Consider the following 25,287-nt stretch of genomic DNA (forward strand, 5'->3'; position numbering starts at 1 on the left):
ACTCATTTAAGTTTTATTTTACATTAATTATATGAACCAGATTCATTTTTATATAAAAACAATTAAAATCAAATATTAAAAACTTTTAATAACTGCTTATTAAAATTAAAATTGACAAAGAATTATAGTTCTAATTGATTGATAATTTCATAACCCTTTTAAAAGAAAGAGTAGTAATAATGCAGGAAATTGGTTTTAGATTTGTTCAGTCTGAAAGAGTAAGCTTTATGATTTGAGGACAGTTGTTTATCGATTTCAATAGGACACTGCTGTTAATTTGAGCATTAACTATTTTGAAAAAAATGTAAAGGTCTAAGAGCTTTCTTCAGTTTTCCAAATCCATCAGTGCAAATATTAGTTATATTAATTAACATAAAATCTAACTTTAGTTATATTTTACATTAATTGACTTCAACATATTCACCTTTTTGTCTTAGCCTAAGTCTGTGATACACTTCTTCAAGCACACTATTGATATTTTACATCCTAGAAGCCTCAAATTCCATATTAAGTGAAAATGTAGTTGGAGGCAGGGGAGTTCTATCTCATTTTTCCAGGAAGCCTTTTACACCTGTCTCCGGAAACACATCAGGTAGAAGCAGTATATCAGGTCTCTCAAGACTGGGACTTTAAGGGAACTTCTTATTTTCTTAGATTCCATCTATCGAGAGAGAGAGAGAGAGAGAGAGAGAGAGAGAGAGAGAGCGTGCTTCAAGGATGCTTCCTTATCAATTTGAATTGGTCCACAAAATTGGCAACCCAGAATGACTCCATTTCCAACTTAGTGGAGAGAGAGAGAGACAGCAGTTCCAAAACCAAAGAACAAGGATTCAAATTTATAGATAGGATTAAAAGTTTATTTTTTAAATTTTATCTTGAATTTATTTTATTGCAGGTGGAATGTCCGAAAACTACAACCTCTTGGCCTATACATTGTCATCTTTGGATTTTCCTGATTTTTGGACAATAAATCTGAACAATCATGAATTTCAAAATTCAAATATGTACAGGTAGTAGTAGTAGTAGTAGCAGTGGCATTTGATGCAAGAAAGCAAGTGTATGAGCTTATGCAGCATCAGCCAAAAAAAAAAAAAAAAAAAAATCACACCATTCCCTCCAAATGCCTGTCCAGTTCCTCCTTAAATTTATTCAACCTATCAACTTCCACAATGACAGATGGAAGTTTGTTCCAGCAATTAACCAGCCGCTGGCTAAAGGCAAATTTCCGCACATCTAATCTACATCTGTCTTTTCTTAATTTGAATTTATGCCCCCTTAGATTCGTAATCTGAACAAGTGGGAGGATCCCATCAGAATTCAGCATGCTCAACCCATTCAAGGCCTTATATACCTCAATCAGATCACCGCGCAGGTGCCTAGTCTCCAGCCACTGCAATTTGCAGAGCTTAAGCCTCTCTTGGTAAGAGGATCCCTTCATTCCCCTCACCAATCTTGTTGCCCTTCTCTGTACACGCTCAAGTAAATCTACATCCTTCCTAAAATGAGGCCTCCAGACCTGTATGCAGTACTCAAGGCGTGGCCAGACCATTGCATTATACAGAGGGATAATCACCTCCTTTTCCCTGCTAGCAAAATTCCTATATATCATTGACAAAACCCCATTACCTGCCGTGGCAGCCTGTCTGCATTGCTCAGAAAACTTCATATCTGACTGCACAATTACTCCCAGGTCTTTTTCATTTTCTACCACCTTAAGTGTAGTACCACACAGTTGGTATGTTTCTCTGGGGTTACTTCTACCCATATGCAGTACTTTGCATTTGTCAAGGTTAAACTTCAATTGCCACTTCTTAGCCCATCTGCCCAAATTATCTAGATCCTGTTGCAGTAGCACACTGCCATTACTGTCATTAACAATCCTGCCAACCTTTGTATCATCTGCAAACTTCGACATTAAGCCTGATATACCTTCATCAATATCATTGATAAATATACAAAACAACAGTGGACCTAACACCGAATCCGTGGGACTCCACTAATAACATTAGTCCAAGAAGAGCAGCACCCATTGATTACCACCCTCTGTCTTCTCGCACTTAACCATCCTTTTATCCATTGTAGCAACTTACCCTTAATACCAGTGTGCTCCAATTTGTACAATAGTCTTCCATGCGCAACAGTGTCAAAAGCTTTCCTGAAATCCAAATATATGATATCAAAATTATTTTTTGCATCCAGTTCGTTTGTAACCACATCATAATATCCTATCAAATTTGTCAGACAAGACTTTCCCTTAACAAACCCATGCTGTGTCTGAATTATTACTCAGTCTTGTCTAGATGATCCTGCAATGCATCTTTAACCAGTGACTCCATTATTTTACCCGGAACAGAAGTTAAACTAATTGGTCTGTAATTACTAGTGTCACCCTTCGATCCCCCTTTGTGAATTGGGGATACGTTTGCACATCTCCAGTCCGTGGGAACCTCCCCTGAGTCCAAGGACGCTCTCATAATTATGGCTAAGGGTTTGCTTAGTTGCTTTGCCACCTCCTTTAATATAACTTTATTGATCCCATCCACCCCATGTGCTTTTCTTATGTTTAACTTCAACAATTTCTCCTCCACTTTGCTTTCAGTTATTACAAAATCATTAAGTATCCTGCTACAATTTGATAACCTTCTGCCATTTTCAAATCTTAATAATTCCTCATGTGTGAATGTAGATGCAAAATACTCATTCAGTTTGTTTGCTATCTGAGCAGGATCATCAACAGTCGAACCATCGATGTCAAGTGGACCAATCAGATTCATCCCCTTCCTTTTAGGGTTTATAAAAGTAAACAAATCCTTGCTGTTTTTCTAAGCATCTTTTGCCAAGGATTTCTCGTAATCTGCCTTCGCCTGCCTAACCTCCTTTGTCACCTGATTACAGACTAGCTTGTATCTGCCATAGGCTTCGGAGTCGCTTGATAATTTATATGCATCCCATGCATTTTTCTTCTCTGTTACGAGTCTCATTAGTTATGTGTTGCTACTTTGTGTTGCTACTTTGCAATCCATCTTCCCCACTGCTGGCATCATTCCCCTGCTCCTTGTGTAATTCTCCATAGTAGTCTTCTGCTATTTGAATTATACCTTCTCTGCTGTTTATAAGTACACCATCGCTATTCTTCAGTTTCATTATCATTTGTCTTTCTGTATTACTGCTCATGGCTGCTGATTTAAATCCTTTGTTTTCCCTTAATGCTTGTTCTACTTTTCTTGTGTTAAATTTTCTTATGTCCTCTCTAAGTTGTTTTCTAATGGCTTTGCATAACTCAGTATACTCAATTTTCTCCCTGTCAGTGTTTTTCTTGCTTTTCATTTGTCGTCTTCGGTTCATCATGATAAGTGTTTTTTGACTAATTTTTTCTTCTTTGGATTTCTTTTTCCCTATAGGTTTCTTGGGCTTTATCACTTTCAGAGAGATGTAATATTCCTCGTCAATATCTTGGTCCTGAGCAGTCTGCAGAAGTTCAAACTTGTTAAGTTCCAGTACATACTGCTTTTTCTCCTCTTCTGTTATCTCAAAGACCTTATTATTTACTCGAGTCAGTTTTTTCCGTTCCTCTCCTACATCTATATCAAGTGTACATCTTGCCATTCTGTGATCACTTCCAACATTTACCTTATTCAGGACGGTAACATCATTCACAATATATCTTCTGTTAGTGAGGATGAAGTCGATTTCATTAGTAGTTAATCCATTTGGACTCTTCCATGTCCACTTTCTGTTCACCCTTTTCTTGAAAAAAGTGTTTATTACTGACAGTCCTTGAGATTCTGCAAAAATTCCACAAGTCTTTCACCTCTTTCATTTCTTTCACCAATTCCAAAATTTCCTATAGTTCCCCTTTCTGCGCTGTTTTGTCTTTTTCCAACCTTAGCATTGAAGTCCCCCATAATAATAGTGTAGTGGGTTTTCTGCTCATCTAGAAGACTCTCAATTTCGGTGTACATTTCTTCAACCTCTTCATCATCATGGCTCGACGTTGGTGCATAAATCATTATAATCTTTAGCTTGACACCCTTGGTGATATATTTTTGAATTCCAAAATGTTATTTTTAAAATCTTTATGGACCAGAAACCAAACTCCACCTTCACTCCTTTCACTGTTTCCATTGGCAACTGAAGTTTAGCATTGACAAATGCAAAGTACACTTGGTCGTCAACTTACGACCTATGCGACTTACGACCGGCCGCACTTACGACCACAAAAAAAAAATAATAATAAAGGAAGTCACTACTGAGGACACCCATAACCCAGGTGAGGAGGCACATCGATGACGGGAGGCCTGAGGACAGCACCAGGCACATACACTCAGTCGCTCTCTCTCACATACACCCAGTCGCTTTCAAGCATCTGTTGCGTGTGGTGTATTAATTAAAATTCTACTGAAATACGCATAAAATGTTTAGTAAAAGGAAAATGCCTTCATCTACATATACGCCAGCTAAGAAGTCAAGAAAAACTATTGATTTAGAGTGTAAAATGAAAATTATCCAGCAGTATGAAGGCGAAAAGAAAGTGAATACGATAGCACGTGACTTGAAGTTATCACATTCCACGGTATCGACGATACTTAAGGACAAAGAAAGAATTCGGGACGCTGTGAAAGGTTCTACACCTATTAAGTCTACAATTTTAACTAAACAACGACAGGAACCCATCCATGAAATGGAGAAATTGTTTGTGTGGATGGAAGATTTAATACAAAAAAATACACCCATGAGTCTTTCACACAGTGCAAGCAAAGGCTAGAAGTTTGTTTCAGAGTTTAAAATCACGCGCCGGAGACGATTAGCAGAAGATTTTCAGGCTAGTACTGGGTGGTTTAAGCATTTTAAAAAAAGATTTGCTTTGCATAATGTCTCTTATAAATAAACTCCTACCTCAACCCAAGAACATGACCCTGACGATGCACAACCCAGCACAAGCAAAGATTAAAAATTGATTTACAGTACATTATGTACAGTATTATTTTTCACATTATGCACAATATAATTATAGATTGTAGTTTTGTTTTTTTATAAACACTATGAATAATAAACCAATTAAAATGTAGAGAACATTTGAATTTAACCTCAGAGAGAGAGAGATAGCCTAGGCGTAGAAACGAAGGTATGTACAGTATCGCTAAATAAAAGATGAAAACATTACTGTATTTAAAATTAAAAATAAAAGATGATAAAAATTTAAAAGATTATAAAAATAAATTATAAAGATGATAAAAAGATTAGAAAGGTTAAAAAATACTGTTAATAAATATATGGCCGACATACGACCAGATCGACTTACGACCTGTCAGTCAGAACAGAAGTCGGTCGTAAGTCGACGACCAACTGTACTGCATATGGGTAGCAATAACCAAAGAGAAACGTACCAACTGTTTGGTACTACACTCAGGGAAGTGGAAAGTGAAAAAGAACTGGGGTAATTGTGCAGTCAAATATGAAGTTTGCTGAGCATGCAGATGGGCTGCCAGGGCAGGTCATGGAGTCTTATGATATCTAGGATATGATATATAGGAATATAATATATATAGGATGATATATAGGAATTTTATATATAGGATATGATATATAGTCAATGATATATAGGAATTTTGCTAGCAGGGACAGGGAGGTTATTATCCCATTATACAAGGCAGTGGTCAGGCCACACCTAGAGTACTGTGTACAGGTCTGGAGGCCTCATTTTAGGAAGGATGTAGAGTTGCTAGAACGAGTACAAAAAAGAACAACAAGATTGAGGGGAACAAAGGCGTACTCTTACCAAGAAAGGCTTAAGTTCTGCAAATTGCAGCGCCTGGGGAGTAGGCACCTGTGAGGTGATCTGATTGAGGTGTATAAGGCCTTGAATGGGTTGTGCAAGCTGAATGCTGATGGAATTCTTTCTCTTGCTGAGACTAAGAACCTGAGGGGGGGGGGCACAGTTTCAAATTGAGGAAAGATAGTTGTAGATTAGATGCGTGGAAATTTGCCTTTAGCCAGCGGGTAGTTGATTGATGGAACAGGCTTCCATCTTTTGTTATGGATGCTAATAGCCTAAATAAATTTAAGACTGAGCTGGACAGGCATTTGGAATGAATGGAGGGGAGAAATGGGAGGGTTTTTTTTTTTTTGGCTGATTCTGCATAAGCTTGCTTTCTTGCATTGTATGCCTATGCTAATTAGCGAGCCAAAAGCGGGGATTCACAAAAAAGAATGGAAATGTTTAAAAAGTTCATCCAACATAATAGCAGTTTTTTTCCCGCACAAAAGCTCAAAAATACCGTGTTATGTGAGGTTTGCCTACACTTTCCCTACTGTGCAAGGAAAGTGTAGGCAATAGCTTTTGAAACAAGTTTGGAAGAGATTTTGATCTAGTGTAAAGTATTATTCATTTAAAGTTACGAGGACAAAAATTAAGGTGGAAATTGAGTGATGAAATTTATTTGTGTATACAGCCACTTTGAATGTACAGAAAGAATGGAACAGAAGGATTCATTAATATCTTAGAATAGCAGAAACTGAAGACAAAGAAAGAATAGTATTGCTGGAGATTTAAAAAATAGAAAATGCAACTTATTAAAATTCAAATTTTTTAAATGATTAAGTTTAGATCTGTGGGAAACAACATCTGTGAAGATATTTCAGGAAAATTGTGAGAGAATGGTAAAATCACACGAATGGGAAAACATTAGTACAATTTTGTGCAAACACTATATTTTTGCATTAAGTTTTTTATTTTTGTGTCTTAATTCCATAATGAATATGTATTTATTATCAAAAATTAATTCTAGTGTAACTTTACTTTTAAACCTATAAATCTGAAATTTTGCCTTCCTAGGAGACATGGAACATTCAGAAGATTGACCTTTTCTATAGAAGTCATTTGATAAAGTTGTTTCACTGCATGTTTGACCAATTATTTTCACAGTCTCTGGCAGATTTCAACAGAAAGCAAAATTTTATAGATCATTGGTAAAAAAGTGACATTCTAAAAACAACAAAATGAAATTACTTTATCTAGTCAACAACAGATAAAAATAAACTTTTACACATAATACTCCACCTTATTTTAACTTATGAAGTTTTTTTTTTTTCCAGTACGCCGTCCATCTGCCAAGTACAATGACAGAAGATGTCAATGAGGAATGGGAAAAATTTAAGAAGCTAATGGTACAAACAGCTCTACAGGTGTGTGGGAGAACTGGGAGGAATCAGGAAAGAGAGAGAGAGAGATTGGTGGAATGACAGAGTTAAAAGGCAATTAAAATGAATATTGATGCTTTCAGGGAATTTATGAAAACAAAATTGGAAGATGGCAGAAAGGCATATAATGAGAAGAAAAAAAAAAGAAGCAAAGAGGAAAAGGACAAAAGTTGGTTGGAGTTTACACAAAAATTAGAGAAGGATATTAATGAAAATAGAAAGATGATATATGGGACTTCAGTTGATACAGGTGGAAAATTAGTCACAGATGAGAAGGATATCAGGAAACAGTGGCAGGGCTGTTTTACAGCCCTGTTTAATGCTAATACCAATGGAAAGGAAGATGGTGTAAGAAGAGAAGAATTTGCAGTAGGGAAAGAGAGCCCAAAGGTTGGTCTTGGTGAAGTAAAGAAGGAATGGAATATTACCTGGAGGTGATGAATTACCTATTGTAGTTATTAGGACTGCTGGCAATATTGGAATAAAATGGCTTTATGATTTTATCAGCCTAGTTAGGAAAGAGAAAAGAAAACCAGATGATTGGACAAAGGAAATCATCATACCAAGTTTTAAGAAAGGGTCCAGAAGAGAATGTAACAACTATAGGGGAATCACTTTATTATGCCACTCTGCTAAAATTTTTGAATGAATACTCAAGACAAAATTAAGGAATAAAATAGAAGAGAGAATGAGGGAACAGTATGGATTTAGAAGATGAAGGTCAACGATTGACCTGATATTTGCTTTAAGAAAATTACTAGAAAGACATTGGGAGTTTCCAGAGATACTCTTTCTGGTATTTTTAGACCTTGAAAAGGCATATGATGATGTGCAAGGAGAAAAAGCATGGGACTGGAGAAAATGGTAATACACAAGGAGGAGGTTGTAATGATTAAACTGCTCAGAGTGAACGTTGTGCGAGGACAAAATTTAGGACTTAGATTGGTTTCCGTTGTCCATTGGACTTCAACAGGGTAGTTTATTTTCACCATTACTTTTTATTATTGTCATGGACAATATCCTTGTAGAGGTGGATGATAAAAAAAGTGAAACAGCTGTTTGCAGATGATGTTGTCCTCTGAGCAAATAAAGAGGAAGAATTTCAAGAGAAACTAACACACTGGAAAAGTGTAGTCAGTGAGTATGATCTAAAGATAAGTAGCCAAAAAAGCAAAGAGATGGTGATGGACAGAGGGGGAGGAGTGAGTGTAAAAGGGATAAAATTAGGGAATGAAATGTTGGATGTGGTGGACAGTTTCAAGTACCTGGGAAGTGTTAACAAAGGATGGCAGCCTAGATATGGAAATAACAAGGAAAATAGCAGCTAGTCAGAGTTTGTTCTGTAACATTAACAGCCTGTTGTGGGCTAAGGAAGTTCCAATGAAATGTAAAAAACTGATAAATAAGCCATATTTTGTCCCTGTTTTTACCTATGCTGCTGAGACATGGAGGAGGAATAAAAAGGATACCAGCAGAATCCAAGCAATGGATATGAAGGTGTTAAGGACTATGCTAGCTAAAATTAGGAATATTGACATTAGAATGAACTTGGGAATAGAAAGTTTGAGGGAGATGACTGTTTCACGTTTGCGATGGGTTGGACACATGAAGAGAATGAACTCGAACAGAATGAGATGAAAATGTACAAGAAGAGACCGAGAGGAAGACCTTGGAAAAGATGGAGATCAGATTAGGGAAGATGTGGAAATGAAGGGAACTGCGTGGGAGAGAATGACAGAAGATAAGATTTGGGAAGGTAGAAAAAGGTAGAAGGCTTAGATTCACCAGACCAACCTTTTTTTAAACCCTAGATTGGAACAGTGAGGAAGATAAATAGTATGCCATTCATAAAATTTTGTGAAATTTTAAGTCCAAATTAATATAAATCAGTTGTATGAGCTAATCAAGATGAAGTGATATTAATCAACAGCAATATTTAATTAATTTAACCTGTTAGAAAGTTGGTATTTCATATCTTGTCTTCTTTCAGTTACCAACAGCTTGTACTTGGTTTGAAATAGCTTCCAAGCTAAGAACTTCATTTTTCAATGAACCCAAAGATTCCCGGAGTCGCAGTATTAACTCAAGCCTGAAAACATCTTTGGATATTGATGTACGGTTTTCTGAAGGGTATGTATAGTTTTTTTAAATTTGTCTTCTCTTGTTCTTGCATGTACGTGCAGGTACACACTGTGTACCTGTCTGTGCAGATATGCCCACACACAAGCGCATCTACTCATGCCAAAAAAAAAAAAAAAAGAACAGGCACCTCTATAGCCAGGTGGGAAGGAGCAGCAGTGTGTAGCACACGCTTCTTGAGTAGACCGGGGTTCAAGCCCGTCACCACCAAATACGCAGGATGCGGGAAAGGTCAGGGAATGACCACTGCTTATCCCAGAGCAATATGGCCTTAGTTGCTAATGCTCCTAAAAACCAAATAACAGCAACAAACTCACTCATGTCAAAAATATTATATTGAACTATATTTATGATTTTTAAAACAAAATTGTTTAACTTTTTATATGCAAATTTATGTCCTGTATAATTTAAAATAATTATCTGAGAACTTGAAAGTGATATGAACCGTTTACAAATCTAAGGTCTTGTACTTGGGAAACAGAAATCCAGAAATGACTAAGGCTGGGATGTGGGGGAAAGAGTTAAGGATGCATGTTCAGGAAAAAAAATGATTAATGGCTTCAGTATATGAAATATTTTTTCTCTCTGAATGACCAGTTATACTATAAGTTTTTAAAAAGTAGTTTATTAAGCCTTATTGACTAGGTTTTGGGAGTAGAAGGAGAACGATTGATCTGTCAGTGGCTTCTCCAACTGAAAGATCAGTGAGCTCTAATATTTCCAAGACTGGTAATGGGTTTTTTTTTTTGTTCCCAAGATAGATGTGGCTGTCTGGTACTTAAAAGAGATAGTGAAGTGGGAATTTCCACTGTTATTTTTCCCAAAAATTTAGGATAACAGTGATGTCTCCTGTCAATTTTGGGTTTATCATCAAGCAAAGGACAAAGATCTTGTGAACAATTTTTTATACCCATGATGTTTGCCCATTTTTGTGATTTTCATTACCCAATAAAGTGTTTATACAGGATCCACCTTGAACTTCAGCACTCATCTCATATTTGGTGTGAAGGGTTGTTTGACAGTAAGGTCCTGATTTCTGTACTGTACTGGGTATCGTGAAGTGGATGTTCTGAGCATTCAGTAACCATGGTGTGTGTGTTTACTGAATAGTGATTGAATTTTAGCTTAAAATAAAATAAGATGCCAGTAGCTAAAACTTTTAATGCAACTGCTTTACCAGAATAGTCTAAAATTAGCACATAGTATTAAGAATTGTAGGCTGACATTTACCCTTTCAACTCATCCTAAAATACAGTGGATTTGCAAAGCAGTTCACATTAACTTATAATTAGATAGTATGAATCAGAGCTGTAATGCTCAATATGTTCTATGATGATATTAATATTTGTAAAATAATAAGAGGAGTTTGCCTCAATATAGTATGTAAAACACTTCCGTATGATACTCTCCAGAAATTAAAACGAAAAAATCGAAACATTTACATTAGAGTAACAAATAATTAAAAACCAATTTAATGCAACTAAAAATATTAAAAAGAATCTAGTGATTATTTGTCTTCGCGCATGCGCGTAAAGGTCCATGCATCGGAGATCAAATATGGCCGGCGAACATTAACATAATTCTCATGTAATTTAATTTCTACGATTAATAGTCACGCATAATTATGCTGGACTTTAAGTATTTTGGCCTCGTTAAATAAAAAAGTATGTTTTTCATTAATGGCATGAAAGGCTAATTTTGATGCTGCTGAATGAGAAGCACAAACTGAGGCTTCATGTTGATTTACACGAACAGTCAGAGAAAAACGCATCGAACCTTGGTAAGACGAGTCGCAATCACCGCAAGAAATGTTGTATACCAGGTCATTAATTTGTGTTGCGAACGCAGCAAAAACCGAGCGATTGTTCAGTATAGTGTGTAATATCCGTATTGGCCTGGCCACAATTTTAAATTCGGTATCTTTAAAGAATCTGTAAAGCTGTTTGTGCCACTGTTCAACATATGGGACAGAAATAAAGTATTTTTTGATATTACTATTGTTGGTTGGCGTAATATTTTGCTGTCATTGTTGGGTTTTCAGGAGCATTAGCAACTAAGGCCATATTGCTCCGGGGATGTGCGGTGGTCATTCCCTGACCTTTCCGCATTCTCCATATTTGGTGGTCACGGGCTCGAATCCCAGTCTAATCAAGATGTGTGTACTATGCACTGCTGCTCTTGCCAACCTGGCTACGAAGGCGCCCCTAATAATATTTTGTATCCTATCCCCTAATTCGGTTTATTGTAGAAAGGGGATAACCCCTGTTTAAGAATACAAATATTAACTAGCAGGTTCTTAAACTGGGGTTATCCCCTTGCTACAATAAACCGAATTAGGGTATAATTCGGATACAAAATACTACACCAACCAACAATAGTAATATCAAAAATACAGTAAACCCCCGCTATTTGCGGTATCTGTATTCGCAATCGCCGATTTAATATAAAATGAAACCTAAAAAAAATGTGAATTTTAAATCGCCGTGAATATTTTCCGCCATAAAAAAAAACATGGGCGTGGCTAAAATTATCTTTCCCGGTCAAAACAGCACTCAGTGGGTGGAGGGAGAAGGGTGAAAAAATCGCGAGCGTGGATGTTTCTCGCTAATCCTTGTTCAGTATGTGTTATGCGCTTGTCATGGAAGGTTTAGCCATTTGCTTTTAATTTATATGCTTATAAATTGATATGCTTACAAAAATGATAAATCTACCGTTTTGCAGTGTAAAACAGACTTTTTCAAGTGTGTTAATGGAAGAAAGTGACTTTATTGTGGACAAGTTCTTTCTAACCCCTACAAAAATATGGGCCGACCGGGCTAGCCGGGTGGGTAAAGTGCCTGCCTGGCACCCCAAAAGTCGTGGGTTCGTTTCCCGCCTCGGGCTTGGATCAAAGTACTGCAAAAACCTTGGGAGGTGCATTATGGCCACAGAAGCCTATGCGCCAACAACTGCCAAAAAAAAAAAAAAAAAAAAAAATGGCTACGAATAACAAGAGAAATGTGACAATATCAAAGAAGGTGATGACATTAGCGAATAAAATTGAGTTATTAGATAAAATTTCTAATGGTGAAAGTGTCTCCCCAGTGGCAAAACATAAAATCAATGAGTCAACGGTACGATCAATCAAAAAATCGGAAGAAAAAATCCGCCGCAGTGTCTGTGAAAATGCACTAATTGTTTCAAAAATTTGCTCTGTAACTCGTGATGTTAAATTAGAAAAAATGGAAAAAGCTTTCAATCTGTGGATAGAAGACCGAACTCAAAATAAAATTCCGTTAAGTTCACTCATCATCCGTGAAAAGGCAAAACTCCTTTATCAACACTTTAGCGAAACTGGTGATATCACTGGCAGGATAAGTTTTTTAGCTAGCAAAGGCAATAGTTTGAAAGATTTGTTTGAAATTTCTAATAAATATTACATTTAATATTAAATTGTTTCTTATTTTCATTTCGATGCCATATGCTTGCATTTCACTATGTACTGTCTATGTACATAGTCATATTATGAAGGTACATATAATACATACATAAACAAAATTTTAGACTAGTTTTTCTTATATATTTCATACTTTGGAACGGAACCCCTTTATTACTATGGGAGCCATAACTCACTATTCGCGTTTTCGGTATTTGCGACATTTCTCAGAAACATAACCCCCGCGAATAGCGGGGGTTTACTGTACTTTATTTCTGTTACATATATTGAACAGTGGCACAAACAGCTTTACAGATTCTTTAAAGATACCAAATTTAAAATTGTGGCCAGGCCAATACGGAAATTACACACTATACTGAACAATCGCTTGGTTCTTTCGGCGTTCGCAACACAAATTAATGACCTGGTATACAAAACTTCTTGCGGTGATTGCGACTCATCTTACCAAGGTTCAACGCGTTTTTCTCTGAATATTTGTGTAAATCAATATGAAGCCTCAGTTCGTGCTTCTTGTTCAGCAGCGTGAGAATTAGCCTTTCATGCCATTAACAAAAAACATACTTTTTTATTTAATGAGGCCAAAATACTTAAAGTCCAACATAATTATACGCGACTATTATAGGCAGAAACTGTAGAAATTAAATTACACGAGAATTCTGTTAATGTTCGTCAGCCATATTTGATCTCTGAAGCATGGACCTTTATGCGCATGCACGAAGACAAATAATCACTATTTAAGTTTCATGTTCAACTCTATTCGGTAATTTTCATTCCTGTGATCACGACATACGGTCGAAAAGCGTTGTCAGCTTCAGGAAGGAAAATAGTTTTGAATATTTTCGTTAGATTCTTTTTAATATTTTTAATTGCATTAAATTGATTTTTAATTATTTGTTACTGTAATGTAAGTTTTTCGATTTTTTTCTTTTTAAATTTCTGGAGAGTATCATACGGAAGTGTTCTATGTACTATATTGACATAAACTCCTCTTATTATTTTACAAATATTAACTTTTAATATAAATTGATTAATAATATGAATAATGTGTGATAAAGGAAAAGTATAATGCTTTTTTTTTTTTACTTGGAAACTAAAACAGTTATATTTAACTGTGATATGAAATCACTAACGTATGTCTAATTTATATCTTTACTAAATATAAATAGTTTCACTATTATATTTAGTTTACTATCAGAAATATTAATATCACAATTGAAATAAACCCTTTTTTTTTTTTTCTTTTAACCTTTAGACGGTGCGGTAAAGTATTGCCAATTGCTTCGGCTGCATATCAGGAAAACTTGCCTCCCCATTATACAGCAGAATATCATCAAAGAAAAGTAAGTCAAAAAAATATTTATTTTATTGCTGCTTTAGTTTTATTAACTGTCATGGCAAGGTAGTCATCTGATTTTTGCCACTCATTTGTGATTTGTGTTGGTCTGAATCTCATTCAGAGGCATAGCAATAGGACATATGCCTAAGCATGGCTTAGGTACACAAGCTTTGGGAGAGACCACACCAGCGGTGACATCTGAAAATTGTAAAAAATAAATTTTCTGCCCAAATGAAAATTATTTTTACTTACATTTAATATTAAATGCATTTTCAACAACACATTCATTTAAAATATTTGACCTGAAATGCATAGCAGTTACCTTGTATAAATGTTTTTTTTTAGTAGAACTTGGCAAAATGATATATCTCTTTTGGGTATTACCCTGACTTCTAATCTCTCTTGGCACAAGCACATTACAAATATTGCTTCCTCTGCATCTAAAAAACTTGGTTTTCTCTTTTGCTCTCAGCGTTACTTTTCTTCCAAACAGCTGTTCACTCTGTACAAATTGGAAATCTGCCCTACCATGGAATACTGTTCTCACATCTGGGGCGGTGCCCCCAAAACCTCTCTCAGGCTTCTAGATTCCACTCAGAAGACGGCAGTTAGGTTAATTAATGACTCATCTCTAACAGAGTCACTCCACTCACTGTCTCATGGACGTACTGTTTCTGCTTCATGCCTTTTCTGCAGATACTTACGTGCCGCTAACATCCATTTACTGTCCAATTTCAAACTCGCAGAACCAACTTTTCTTGTTCCTCGTTTATTCATTCAACTGCCATTTTCTTGATTCCTCTACTACTACAATGCCAGCGAAACTAGACTTTTTTATAATTTGACACCTGACAATACATTTAAATACAACCTTCCTTCGTACGTATTTGCTGAAAATTACAGAAGTTCAAGTCTAATGTCAACAAATATCTTCTTTCATCTTTTCAGCCTCCAACCCAAGCATGGTACTATAGGTTCTAATACCTCATGTTTGGAGTTTTCATAAAATAAAAAAAAAAATAAAAAGTAAATTAGCAGCATAAGCTGCTAATTCACTAAAAAAAAGCTTCCCTTTTTTAACTTATTGGCGGCTGGACTGAGTTTGTATTATAATTCGAAATAGTAAGTTAAGAAGGAAGACAGTGCTATAAAAAATGAAAGCATTTAAAATCTAATGAGACTTCATTTAAAAAGAAGAAAAATTAAAACTAAATTTTATTTCTAAAATTTAGAAACAGATTTTTGATAATAAGCAAGTAATAAAGAAATGTTTTAAAGTTACAGTCAAACTTGGTTATGATGAGCACAGAGATAACGAGCAAAAAGCCGTAATGATTTTAATTTACGCATATTCCCATACAATCACTCACTGTTATAACGAGCATACTACACAGATATACCGAACATATTCTTAATTGCTCTGGTAGTTGAAAAATCTAATTCTTGGAATGGATTAAAATGAAAAGGGCGACTTAGCTTTATGACCACCTGCATCGGATTAGTGGCTGGTTTATGACCTTGTCGGCCCCGAGTGCCAAGCGATAGTGTCAAAGCGATTTTCCTAAGTGATATATAGTGCTCTTTCTCAGTGATTTTTTTTTTTTTGGCGCCTCCGTAGCCAGGTGGGAAGGAGCAGCAGTGCGTAGCACACGCTTCTTGATTAAACCGGGGTTCGAGCCCGTCACCACCAAATACGGAGGATGCGGAAAGGTTAGGGAATGACCACCGCATATCCCGGAGCAATATGGCCTTAGTTGCTAATGCTCCTAAAAACCAAACAACAAACAAACATCTCAGTGATTTCGTTATATTTTCTTTCCAGTGCTTTTCTCATCCTTATTTCTCTATAAGTGGTTCTGTACTTAACAGATCCTAAGTAAGAACCCAGAAAGGAAAATTACCTTTCTTTTCCTAGTATATTTATTAATTTTTGCACTAACAAACTAACCTCTCCAACCGCTTGGCCACTGGGTGGCACCGCTCCTGCCTCCACGTGGCGGGGCCGGAAATCTGGGAGGAAAAGCTCTCACTCCCAGGGCTAAAAGGAGCAACAATGGACTGTGACGCATGTCCACCACTAGAGCCAACCGGCTCTCAACATACTGAGACCCGCAGAATGGAAGACGATCCCAATCTTCCAAAAAGACTGAAAAAGGATTGTAACAAATCAGAACCACCACCAGCTTTTCTGATTATACATTCTTTATCGACTCAGCCGCTAAGCAGACTCTCTCCTTTTGTCATCCAGAGATGTCGGGAGAATGCAGCAGGTACACCGAAAATGGTGAAAAGGCTCCAATCAGGAGATCTTTTAATTGAGACCACTCAAGCAAGGCATTCAGAATTTTTACTAAAAATGTCATCTATAAGCGGAATCCCAATCAAAGTCTCACCACATAACACCTTGAACTCCTCAAAAGGAGTAATAAGTGAGTGGGATTTGTTGAACGTAACCAAAGAGGAGATAGTCATGAAATTACTAGAACAGAAAGTAATTCAAGCAAGAAGAATTATGATAAAGAAGGATGACAAACTTGTTCCCACACGTAATATTATATTGACCTTTAGTACACCGAATTTGCCGACCTCAGTTAAAGCAGGCTACCTAAACTGCCGTATCCGCCCATACATTCCAAACCCTTTAAGATGTTTCAAGTGCCAAAAGTTTGGTCACTCCCAGACAACATGCAGAGGCGAAACCACTTTTCCTAACTGCGGGTTAAAAAACCATTCACAAACAGTGTACTGCAAAGGCTCCGGAATGTCCAAATTGCAAGAATGACCATCCAGCATACTCAAAATCATGCGAACTCTGGAAAATTGAAAAAAGAATACAAAAGTACAAGATCGAGAATAAGGTCACATATCAAGAAGCAAGAAAGTCAACTGTCCCAAAAACCATGTACGCTTCCGTTACACTAAAGTGCCAAGCTGTTTCAACCCAAACTGAGGTATCAATTCTGCCCAATACATCCATTGCAGAATGGGCCCAATCTGTGCTATCAACATCTCAACCTACCACCAAACCGGTTCTAGTTGATGAAATAAGTAAAAGTTCCGCCTAAAATAAAATCGTGATAAAATGTCAAATAAATCACGAAGGCAACAAGCCACTGAAATACAAAAGACAAACTCAAATAGAATGGACTCTGAAAATATAGTTACACACGATGAAACAGTCCTTGATCTTCATGCAGAAGAATGCATGGAGACTGGATTTTCGTCAGGTCAAACTGATGACATAGAAGAGAGTACAGATCCCGGATGTCCCAATTTTCCTAAAAAAGATAAAATGAAATATGACCGTCAAAAGCAAACCACTCACAAGAAACAGACAGACTCGCCTTCCCTCCTCAAACCCCGATAATGCAGAACATTGTTCAGTGGAATTGTAGAGGTTTACGCAGCAATACCGATGACATCTATGATTTAATCTCCCGATATGGTCCTATAGCTGTTTGCCTACAAGAAACTAATCTAACTCCACAAGTAACTCCATCAATCAGAAATTTTACATTTTACAGAAAAGATAGAAACTGCTCATTATCCGCACGTGGAGGCGTCGCGATTCTAGTTGACAGTAAAATACCCTCTAGAAACATTCCGCTCCAAACCCACTTAGAAGCTATTGCTGTACGTGTATCAGTTGGGCAAATTCTAACTCTAGTATCTCTGTACCTTCCACCTAACAAGATGTGCACGTTTAAAGAACTAGAAGACCTTATAAGACAAATACCACCACCTTTTTGTATCCTTGGTGATTTCAATGTGCATCATCCATTGTGGGGATCAGACCACATGGACAATAGAGGACACTTGATCGAGACGATACTAGACCAACTGAATCTAACATTATTGAACACTGGTGAAAAAACTTATACTCACCTTCCCACTGGATCAATGTCAGCAATTGATTTAACTCTTGTTCCCCCATATTATATCCCAGTATAGAATGGACAGTATTAAACGACCCACACAATAGTGATCACTTTCCAATCATATGCAGAATCCAAACGCTTCAAACATTATATCCTGATAATCACTCAAAATGGAAATTCTCCAGAGCAGATTGGGAAAAGTTTTCAACCCGTCTTTCGTTTTATAGCCAATTGATCAGACTACAACCCATTGATGATGTCACCGAGCATATTACCAGGCAAATTCTGACCAATGCCTCCGAAGCAATACATCAAACCTCCACATGTAAACACAAAAACCTTAAACACCGGTGGTGGAATGAAGCTTGTACCAATGCCAAAAAGGAAAAAAATAAAGCTTGGAACCTGTTCCGGAAGTTCCCAGTTACCAACAACCTAATTCAATATAAAAGGCTAAAGTCAAAAGCTAGACAAATTAGAAGAAAAGCCAAAAAGGAATCATGGATACAGTTTGCCTCCACTATTACAAAGGATACTAGCAGTCGTCTCATCTGGAAAAAGATTCGGCAATTAAATGGGAAATATCCACCACTTCCTTCTCCCATCTTAATCAAAAATAGACAGGAAATTTCTTCTGAAGAAGAAGTAGCTAAGACCCTTGCAGAGAATTTCTACTAAACATCTGCCACGTCAGCATATGGCAACTCTTTTCTTAAAATCAAAACTTCGGCTGAAAGGTACAAAATAAAATTCCATACTACCCAATATATTGCCTATAATCAACCGTTTAACCTATTTGAACTGCAAACAGCATTAAATAGATCACCCAACAGTGCAGCTGGACCTGATGGTATATATTATGTAATGGTGAAACATATAAACAGTGCAGCCTTGAATTTACTATTAATGTTCTATAATCGGATATTTCTTGAAGGTACATATCCATCTTCCTGGCATCATTCCATCATTTTAGCCTTTCCTAAACCAGGAAAAGATCACTCACTTCCAGAAAATTACCGACCTATTTCTCTAACTAGCTGCCTAAGTAAAATCCTAGAAAGAATGATACACAGACGGCTTACCTGGATTCTTGAAACTAAAGCACTGATGAGCAACAATCAGTTTGGTTTCCGACAAAACAGATCCACTTTAGATCTAATGGTGAAAGCCGAGACTAACATCCGCAATGCTTACGTCAGAAATGAACATCTTGCAATGGTAAGTCTCGATATAGAAAAGGCTTTCGACACTACCTGAAAGTATGGCATATTGAGAGAACTTCATTCCATAGGATTGCGAGGGCACTTACCAGAATTCATTAGAAATTTTCTTCAACACAGAACCTTTCAGGTCCGCTATCAATCTGTACTTTCTCGGTCCTACACTCAAGAAGAAGGTATCCCACAAGGATCAGTACTGAGCTCTACTCTTTTTTCACTTAGACTGAACACCATATCACACAACATCCCAAACACTGTAGAACTATATATGTATGCTGATGATCTAACTATATCTTGCCGTTCACAAAATATTCATACCATTGAAAGACAACTGCAACTCTCCATAAATAAGTTGGAGACATGGGCAATGCAGAATGGATATCATTTATCAGATCAAAAAAACAATTGCAGTTCACTTTTGCAAAAAACGTAAGCTACACCCAGAACCGGAACTCAGATTAAAAAACCATTTGATCCCTCTCACCAGTAATCTTCGTTTCTTAGGCTTAATATTGGACACCAAACTGAACTTTGTTTGACATATCACATACCTCCGAACTGTTTGTCTAAAGAAACTTAATATACTTAGGTCCATTTCCGCTATGACATGGGGAGCTGATAGATACACTCTGTTACATTTGTATCGTGCTATTATCAGATCTCGTTTAGACTATGGTGCTATCATATATGATGCAGCTAGGAAAAGTGCATTAATCAGACTTAATACCATCCAACACAGTGCCCTTCACACTGCTCTGGGCGCATTTAGAACATCCCTTGCTCAGAGTCTGTATGTAGAGGCACACGAACCTCCACTTCATTCGAAGGAAAATGTTGCTTCTAAATTATGCAGCTAAAATTCAAAGCCTTCCAGACCATCCTGTTCGACCGTTGCTTTCGAACCCTGAGTGGACAGCATTCTATAACAGTAAACCGACTGAAAATAGACCAACTGGAATTAGACTAAAAGATTTGCTTCACACCTGGAATATTGATTTTGATAATATACTTCAAGAGAGCGATATTCCTAATCAACCCTGGTCTATAAATCTCCTTGACTGTGATACCCACTTTCAGCAATGGGGAAAGAACTCCCTGGCAGATGAAAATATCAAACAACTACATAAAGAACATGCCCTCAACAATATACAAAGCTACCAAATATATACAGATGGCTCAAAAACAGGTTCTGCCGTTGGTGCCGCAGCTGTCTTTCCGTCTTTTACCCCTCGACGTGGGCACCTGTACGTGGTGAGGGGACCTCCCAGTGATGCTGCTGGACTTCCAGACTAGCATCACTGGGATCCATCGCCCACAGCCCAGGTTCCAGGCTTACATCAATGGAATCCGGCGTGTTTGCCGTGCGCTGCGACCCGTGGAAATTCGGAAAGGGGGATCCTGGTGGTTGAGGGGCCCAGCTTCAATACACCACTTTGGCCCCTGCTTCGACAAGACGGGTGGTCCTGGAAGGCCCGGCTAGGATCAATCGGCTAGTAGGCTCGCATGCGAGGGTCAACGGTGTCAATGCCACACCCCTACCCTCATGGTCCGAGGGACAGGATTCAGGCTGGCGGCGGTGCGGGTATAGTGTCTGGGTAGCCCTGGCGTCCCACTCCCGAGCGCATTTATTGCATGCCGGGTAGTGGGCGTCCCTTTGGGCTCCGTGGTGGGTGGGGAGCCCGGGCACTGAACAATTTAAAAATCTTCATGAATCCTGATAAACGTATTCCTTCAGGGGCCCCAACCCGGTCCCTATCTGCCCTATCTGAAAATAATAACGGAGAGGCAGATAGCATTATTGCTACAAAGAGGCAGAGAACCGAAGTACCATCAGGGCCAGTCCAAAGGTTCCTAATTATGCATTCTACCAATGAGACACCAATTGGTAAAATGTCGCCCTTTTTTATACAAAAAGGGTTAGACGGGTTAGCAGGTTCACCCAAATCAGTTAAGAGGCTTCGTTCTGGAGACCTTTTAATTGAAACTAAAAATGACCAGCAATCTGAACATCTACTCCGAACAACATCAATCGGAGGAATCCCTATAACAGTGACACCACACAGAACACTCAATTCATCGAGAGGTGTCATTTCGGAGTGGGACCTTCTCGACGTAACCGAGGAGGAAATCTGCTCCGAATTAAAACCACAGGGAGTCATTGCAGTCAAGAGAATCACTGCGCGAAGGGATGGAAAAATTGTTAAAACCAGGAGCGTTATCCTGACTTTTAACACTCCTAAACCTCCTGATGAGATTAAAGCTGGATACATCAACTGTTCAGTGCGTCCATACGTTCCGAACCCTTTACGGTGTTTTAAATGCCAGAAGTATGGACATTCTCAAATGGCCTGCCGTGGAGTCCTTGCATGCGCTCGATGCGGTGCAAAGGACCACGAAACAACAGCATGTTCAGCCGCAAAACCCACCTGCATTAACTGTGAAGGCGAACACCCGGCCTACTCACGAGCATGCCAGAGGTGGAAAGAAGAAAAAGAGATTCAACGGCTGAAGGCAGAGCTTAACATATCATACCAGGAGGCAAGGAAATCGGTCAAACCCCTGAATATCAACAAACCTACCTACGCCCAGAAGGTAGCAGGGAGATGTTCCGTCGGAACTCAGACGGACATGACCATTCCTCCAAAGGAGTCTTTTACTCCCATTGCGCGGTATCTGTTAAGTTCTCAAAAACCTGCACAAAAGGACCAATCAGCTGCCACTCCTATATCGGTACCTCCTAATGCTCCACAAATTACAAAGGTAGTTATGAAAGAAAAGAATAAGAAAGGGGAAGTCCCCCCTAGTACCTAAGAAAAGATGGATGTCGAGCAGAAGGAGGTACCCGAAGAGTCAGTCTTGGAACTCTTTGCGGAGGAGGAAATGGACACGGGAAAGCGTCCATTCTTCCCCAAAAAAGATAAATCCAAGACTGACAAAAGTAAGCCCTCAGCACCTCGGAAGCCGCCTGATGGACCCACCAAGCCAAAATAATGGCTAAATTCCTACAATGGAATTGTCGTGGATTCCGGCGAAATATAGATGACATCAAGGCCCTCCTGCAAAAGCACGAGCCAGTTTGCTTTTGCTTGCAGGAGACATATCTAAAGGCAAATGATGATCCCACCATGCACAACATCACAGTTTTTCGAAAGGATAGAATTGCGGACGGCTCTGTACATGGGGGAGTGGCTATCCTTGTGGGTAACCAGACCCCAGTGCAGCCCTTGCTAATTACAACCAGCATAGAGGCTGTTGCAATTCGCCTTTCAGTGGGATTTTTATTAACTGTCTGCTCTATTTATTTGCCACCTGGGACTGACATCTCCCAGGCAGACCTTGATGATCTTCTAACGCAGCTGCCTCCCCCTTTCTTACTTCTCGGGGATTTTAATGGACATAACACCCTGTGGGGTAGTGCTAACATGAACGGAAGGGGACGAGTCATAGAGCGTATGCTCAATGACAATGACCTTTCCCTTCTAAATACTGGAACAAACACCTTTTTCCACATGCCTACCCGTACTTTTTCTGCCATTGATCTCTCTATCTGCTCCCCTTCTCTACTCCCTTCATTTACTTGGGAAGTGGAGGAGAATCCATACGGAAGCGATCACTTCCCCGTGATAACCTTGTTACACAGTGGGAGACCATGTCTTCCTTTCAGGTTACCACGGTGGAAGATTGATCAGGCTGACTGGACTGCCTTCCAACATCAGGCAAATTTTGATCTTAGCACAGTCAGTCAAGAGCCGATCAATGATGCAGTAAAGTACATCACAGAAATCACCGTCCAAGCAGCTGCTAATGCTGTCCCAAAAACATCAGCCCGGTTTCCACCATTTCCCAAACCTTGGTGGAATTCACAATGCACAGCAGCAAAAAAGGCTCAAAACAAAGCGTGGGGGATATTTCGCCGATATCCTACCACGAACAACCTTATAGCCTTCAAACGTGCACGAGCCAAAGCACGCTACATCCGTCGTCAGAGTCAAAAGGAATCGTGGATCCGTATTACATCATCTATTAACCAGTCTACCAACTCTAAGGTAATCTGGGATAAAATCCGGAAAATGAAGGGAAAATATACATCCCACCCTTCTTCAATCCTAGATTATAATGGATGCGCTATTGCAGATCCAACTGCAATAGCTAATTCTCTTGGGGAAACATTCTCTAAGATCTCTGCAACATCTTCGTATTCCCCAGAGTTCCTGGTCCTGAAATATAAAATCGAAAAACAGGCACTTAGCTTTAAATCTAAGAGCATTTATCCCTACAATGGGGATTTCACTATTCTGGAATTGAAAAGGGCCCTCGCTCTTTCCAAAGCAAGTGCCGTTGGACCAGATGGCATCCATTATGAAATGATTAAACATCTCTCACCAAAATCTATGGATTGTCTGCTCCTTTCCGGACTCCTGGCGAAAGGCAATCGTTCTTGCCTTTCCTAAGCCAGGAAAGGATCCAAAAGTCACCATCAATTATCGTCCTATTGCTCTGACTAGCTGTCTGTGCAAAATCCTGGAGAGAATGGTTAATTCCCGTTTAATATGGTTCTTAGAATCAAACGACCTTCTCTCCAACATCCAGTGCGGCTTCCGAAGGAACCGGTCCACTTTGGACCATCTTATTAGACTGGAAACATCCATCCGGGATGCTTTCCTAAAACGCGAACACTTGGTGTCGGTGTTCTTTGACATGGAGAAAGCGTATGACACAACTTGGAGATTTGGCATCTTAAAAGATCTGCATAGCTTTGGCCTTAGGGGGCAACTCCCCATTTTTATTAAAAATTTTTTAGCCAATCGATCTTTCCAAGTCCGTGTGGGATCCTCACTCTCTCGTTCCTTCAGTCAAGAGGAGGGAGTACCACAAGGATCAGTATTAAGTGTCACGCTTTTTGCCATCAAAATAAATTCCATCACAGAACAACTTCCTCCAACTGTAAACAGTGCCCTCTATGTTGATGACTTTAACATATTTTGTCAGTCATGCAACATGAGGGTTATTGAAAGACAACTGCAGAAAGCTATTGATCGCCTCAACTCCTGGGCTCTTGCTAATGGCCTCAGGTTTTCGCCGGAGAAGACCGTTTGCGTACACTTTTGTCGTAAGCGTAATCTTCATCCTGAAACTGAATTAAAGCTCGGACAAAATGCAATTCCAGTAGCAGCGGACACAAAATTCTTGGCACTCGTATTCGATAAAAAGTTGACCTTTCTGGATCACATCCGTCAACTCCGCACAAAGTGCACAAGAGGGCTGAATATTCTGCGCTCTCTTTCCTCAACATCTTGGGGTGCGGATCGATGCACCCTACTACGCATCTATCGTGCACTTGTACGATCCAGACTAGATTACGGGTCCCTGGTATATAATTCGGCCAGAGACAGTGTACTTCGATGGCTGGATCCTGTCCATCATCAGGCTCTCCGTATTGCTATTGGAGCATTTCGAACATCTCCTGTCCAGAGCTTATACGTCGAAGCAAACGAACCACCGTTATCGCTTCGACGTAAGCAGTTGTCTTTAAAATACGCTTTAAAACTGAAATCCCTGCCAGACCATCCTATGTGGCCCTTCGTTTTTGAACCACGATGGGAAAATTTATACAATACCCGTAAGACTGCCAATCGTCCTTTTGGTATTCGTCTCCAAGAGCTACTCAAAGAACTTAATATTAAGGTAGACAAGGTTGCCCAAACACCAAAGCAAGCCCTTCCACCCTGGCATGCTCGTGTTCCAATATGTGACTTGTCCCTCAGAAATTGGGGAAAGTCGGACACTCCACCGTCTGTCTACCTGCAGCTTTATTCAGCACATCGAGCTGAACATCTGACTTCGCGCCAGTTTACACAGACGGTTCGAAGTCGGAATCATATGTGGGATCTGCTGCTGTCTTTACAGACAGCACTACATCGGAGCAGATTCCCTCTGAATGCAGTATATTTACTGCAGAGCTGCATGCTATAGAGCTAGCCTTGGATCACATTAGTGAATGCCAATACCAACGGTTCGTTTTATATACCGATTCTCTCAGCGTTGTTACAGGCTTTAATATCTGTGAGATATAATCCT

The 25,287-nt window shown here is 38.7% G+C and overlaps 1 protein-coding gene across 1 annotated transcript in view; it reads left to right on the top strand.

The window, feature by feature from the left end:
* The window catches only part of LOC150089107 (nonsense-mediated mRNA decay factor SMG8-like), a gene marked incomplete at its 3' end in the record, with an annotated part of 262,505 nt that overhangs the window by 129,472 nt on the left and 107,746 nt on the right, over positions 1-25,287 (top strand). The window contains exons 9-10 of the mRNA XM_090370415.1: positions 9,191-9,330; positions 14,028-14,115. Of these exons, the coding sequence (XP_090226541.1) occupies positions 9,191-9,330; positions 14,028-14,115 (228 nt within the window). The remainder of the gene's footprint in view (positions 1-9,190; positions 9,331-14,027; positions 14,116-25,287) is intronic.

The sequence above is a fragment of the Mastigoproctus giganteus genome, chromosome 3 (genome assembly GCF_048544385.1).
Source record: "Mastigoproctus giganteus isolate SK-2022 chromosome 3, ASM4854438v1, whole genome shotgun sequence".
Taxonomy (NCBI): Eukaryota; Metazoa; Arthropoda; class Arachnida; order Uropygi; family Thelyphonidae; genus Mastigoproctus; species Mastigoproctus giganteus.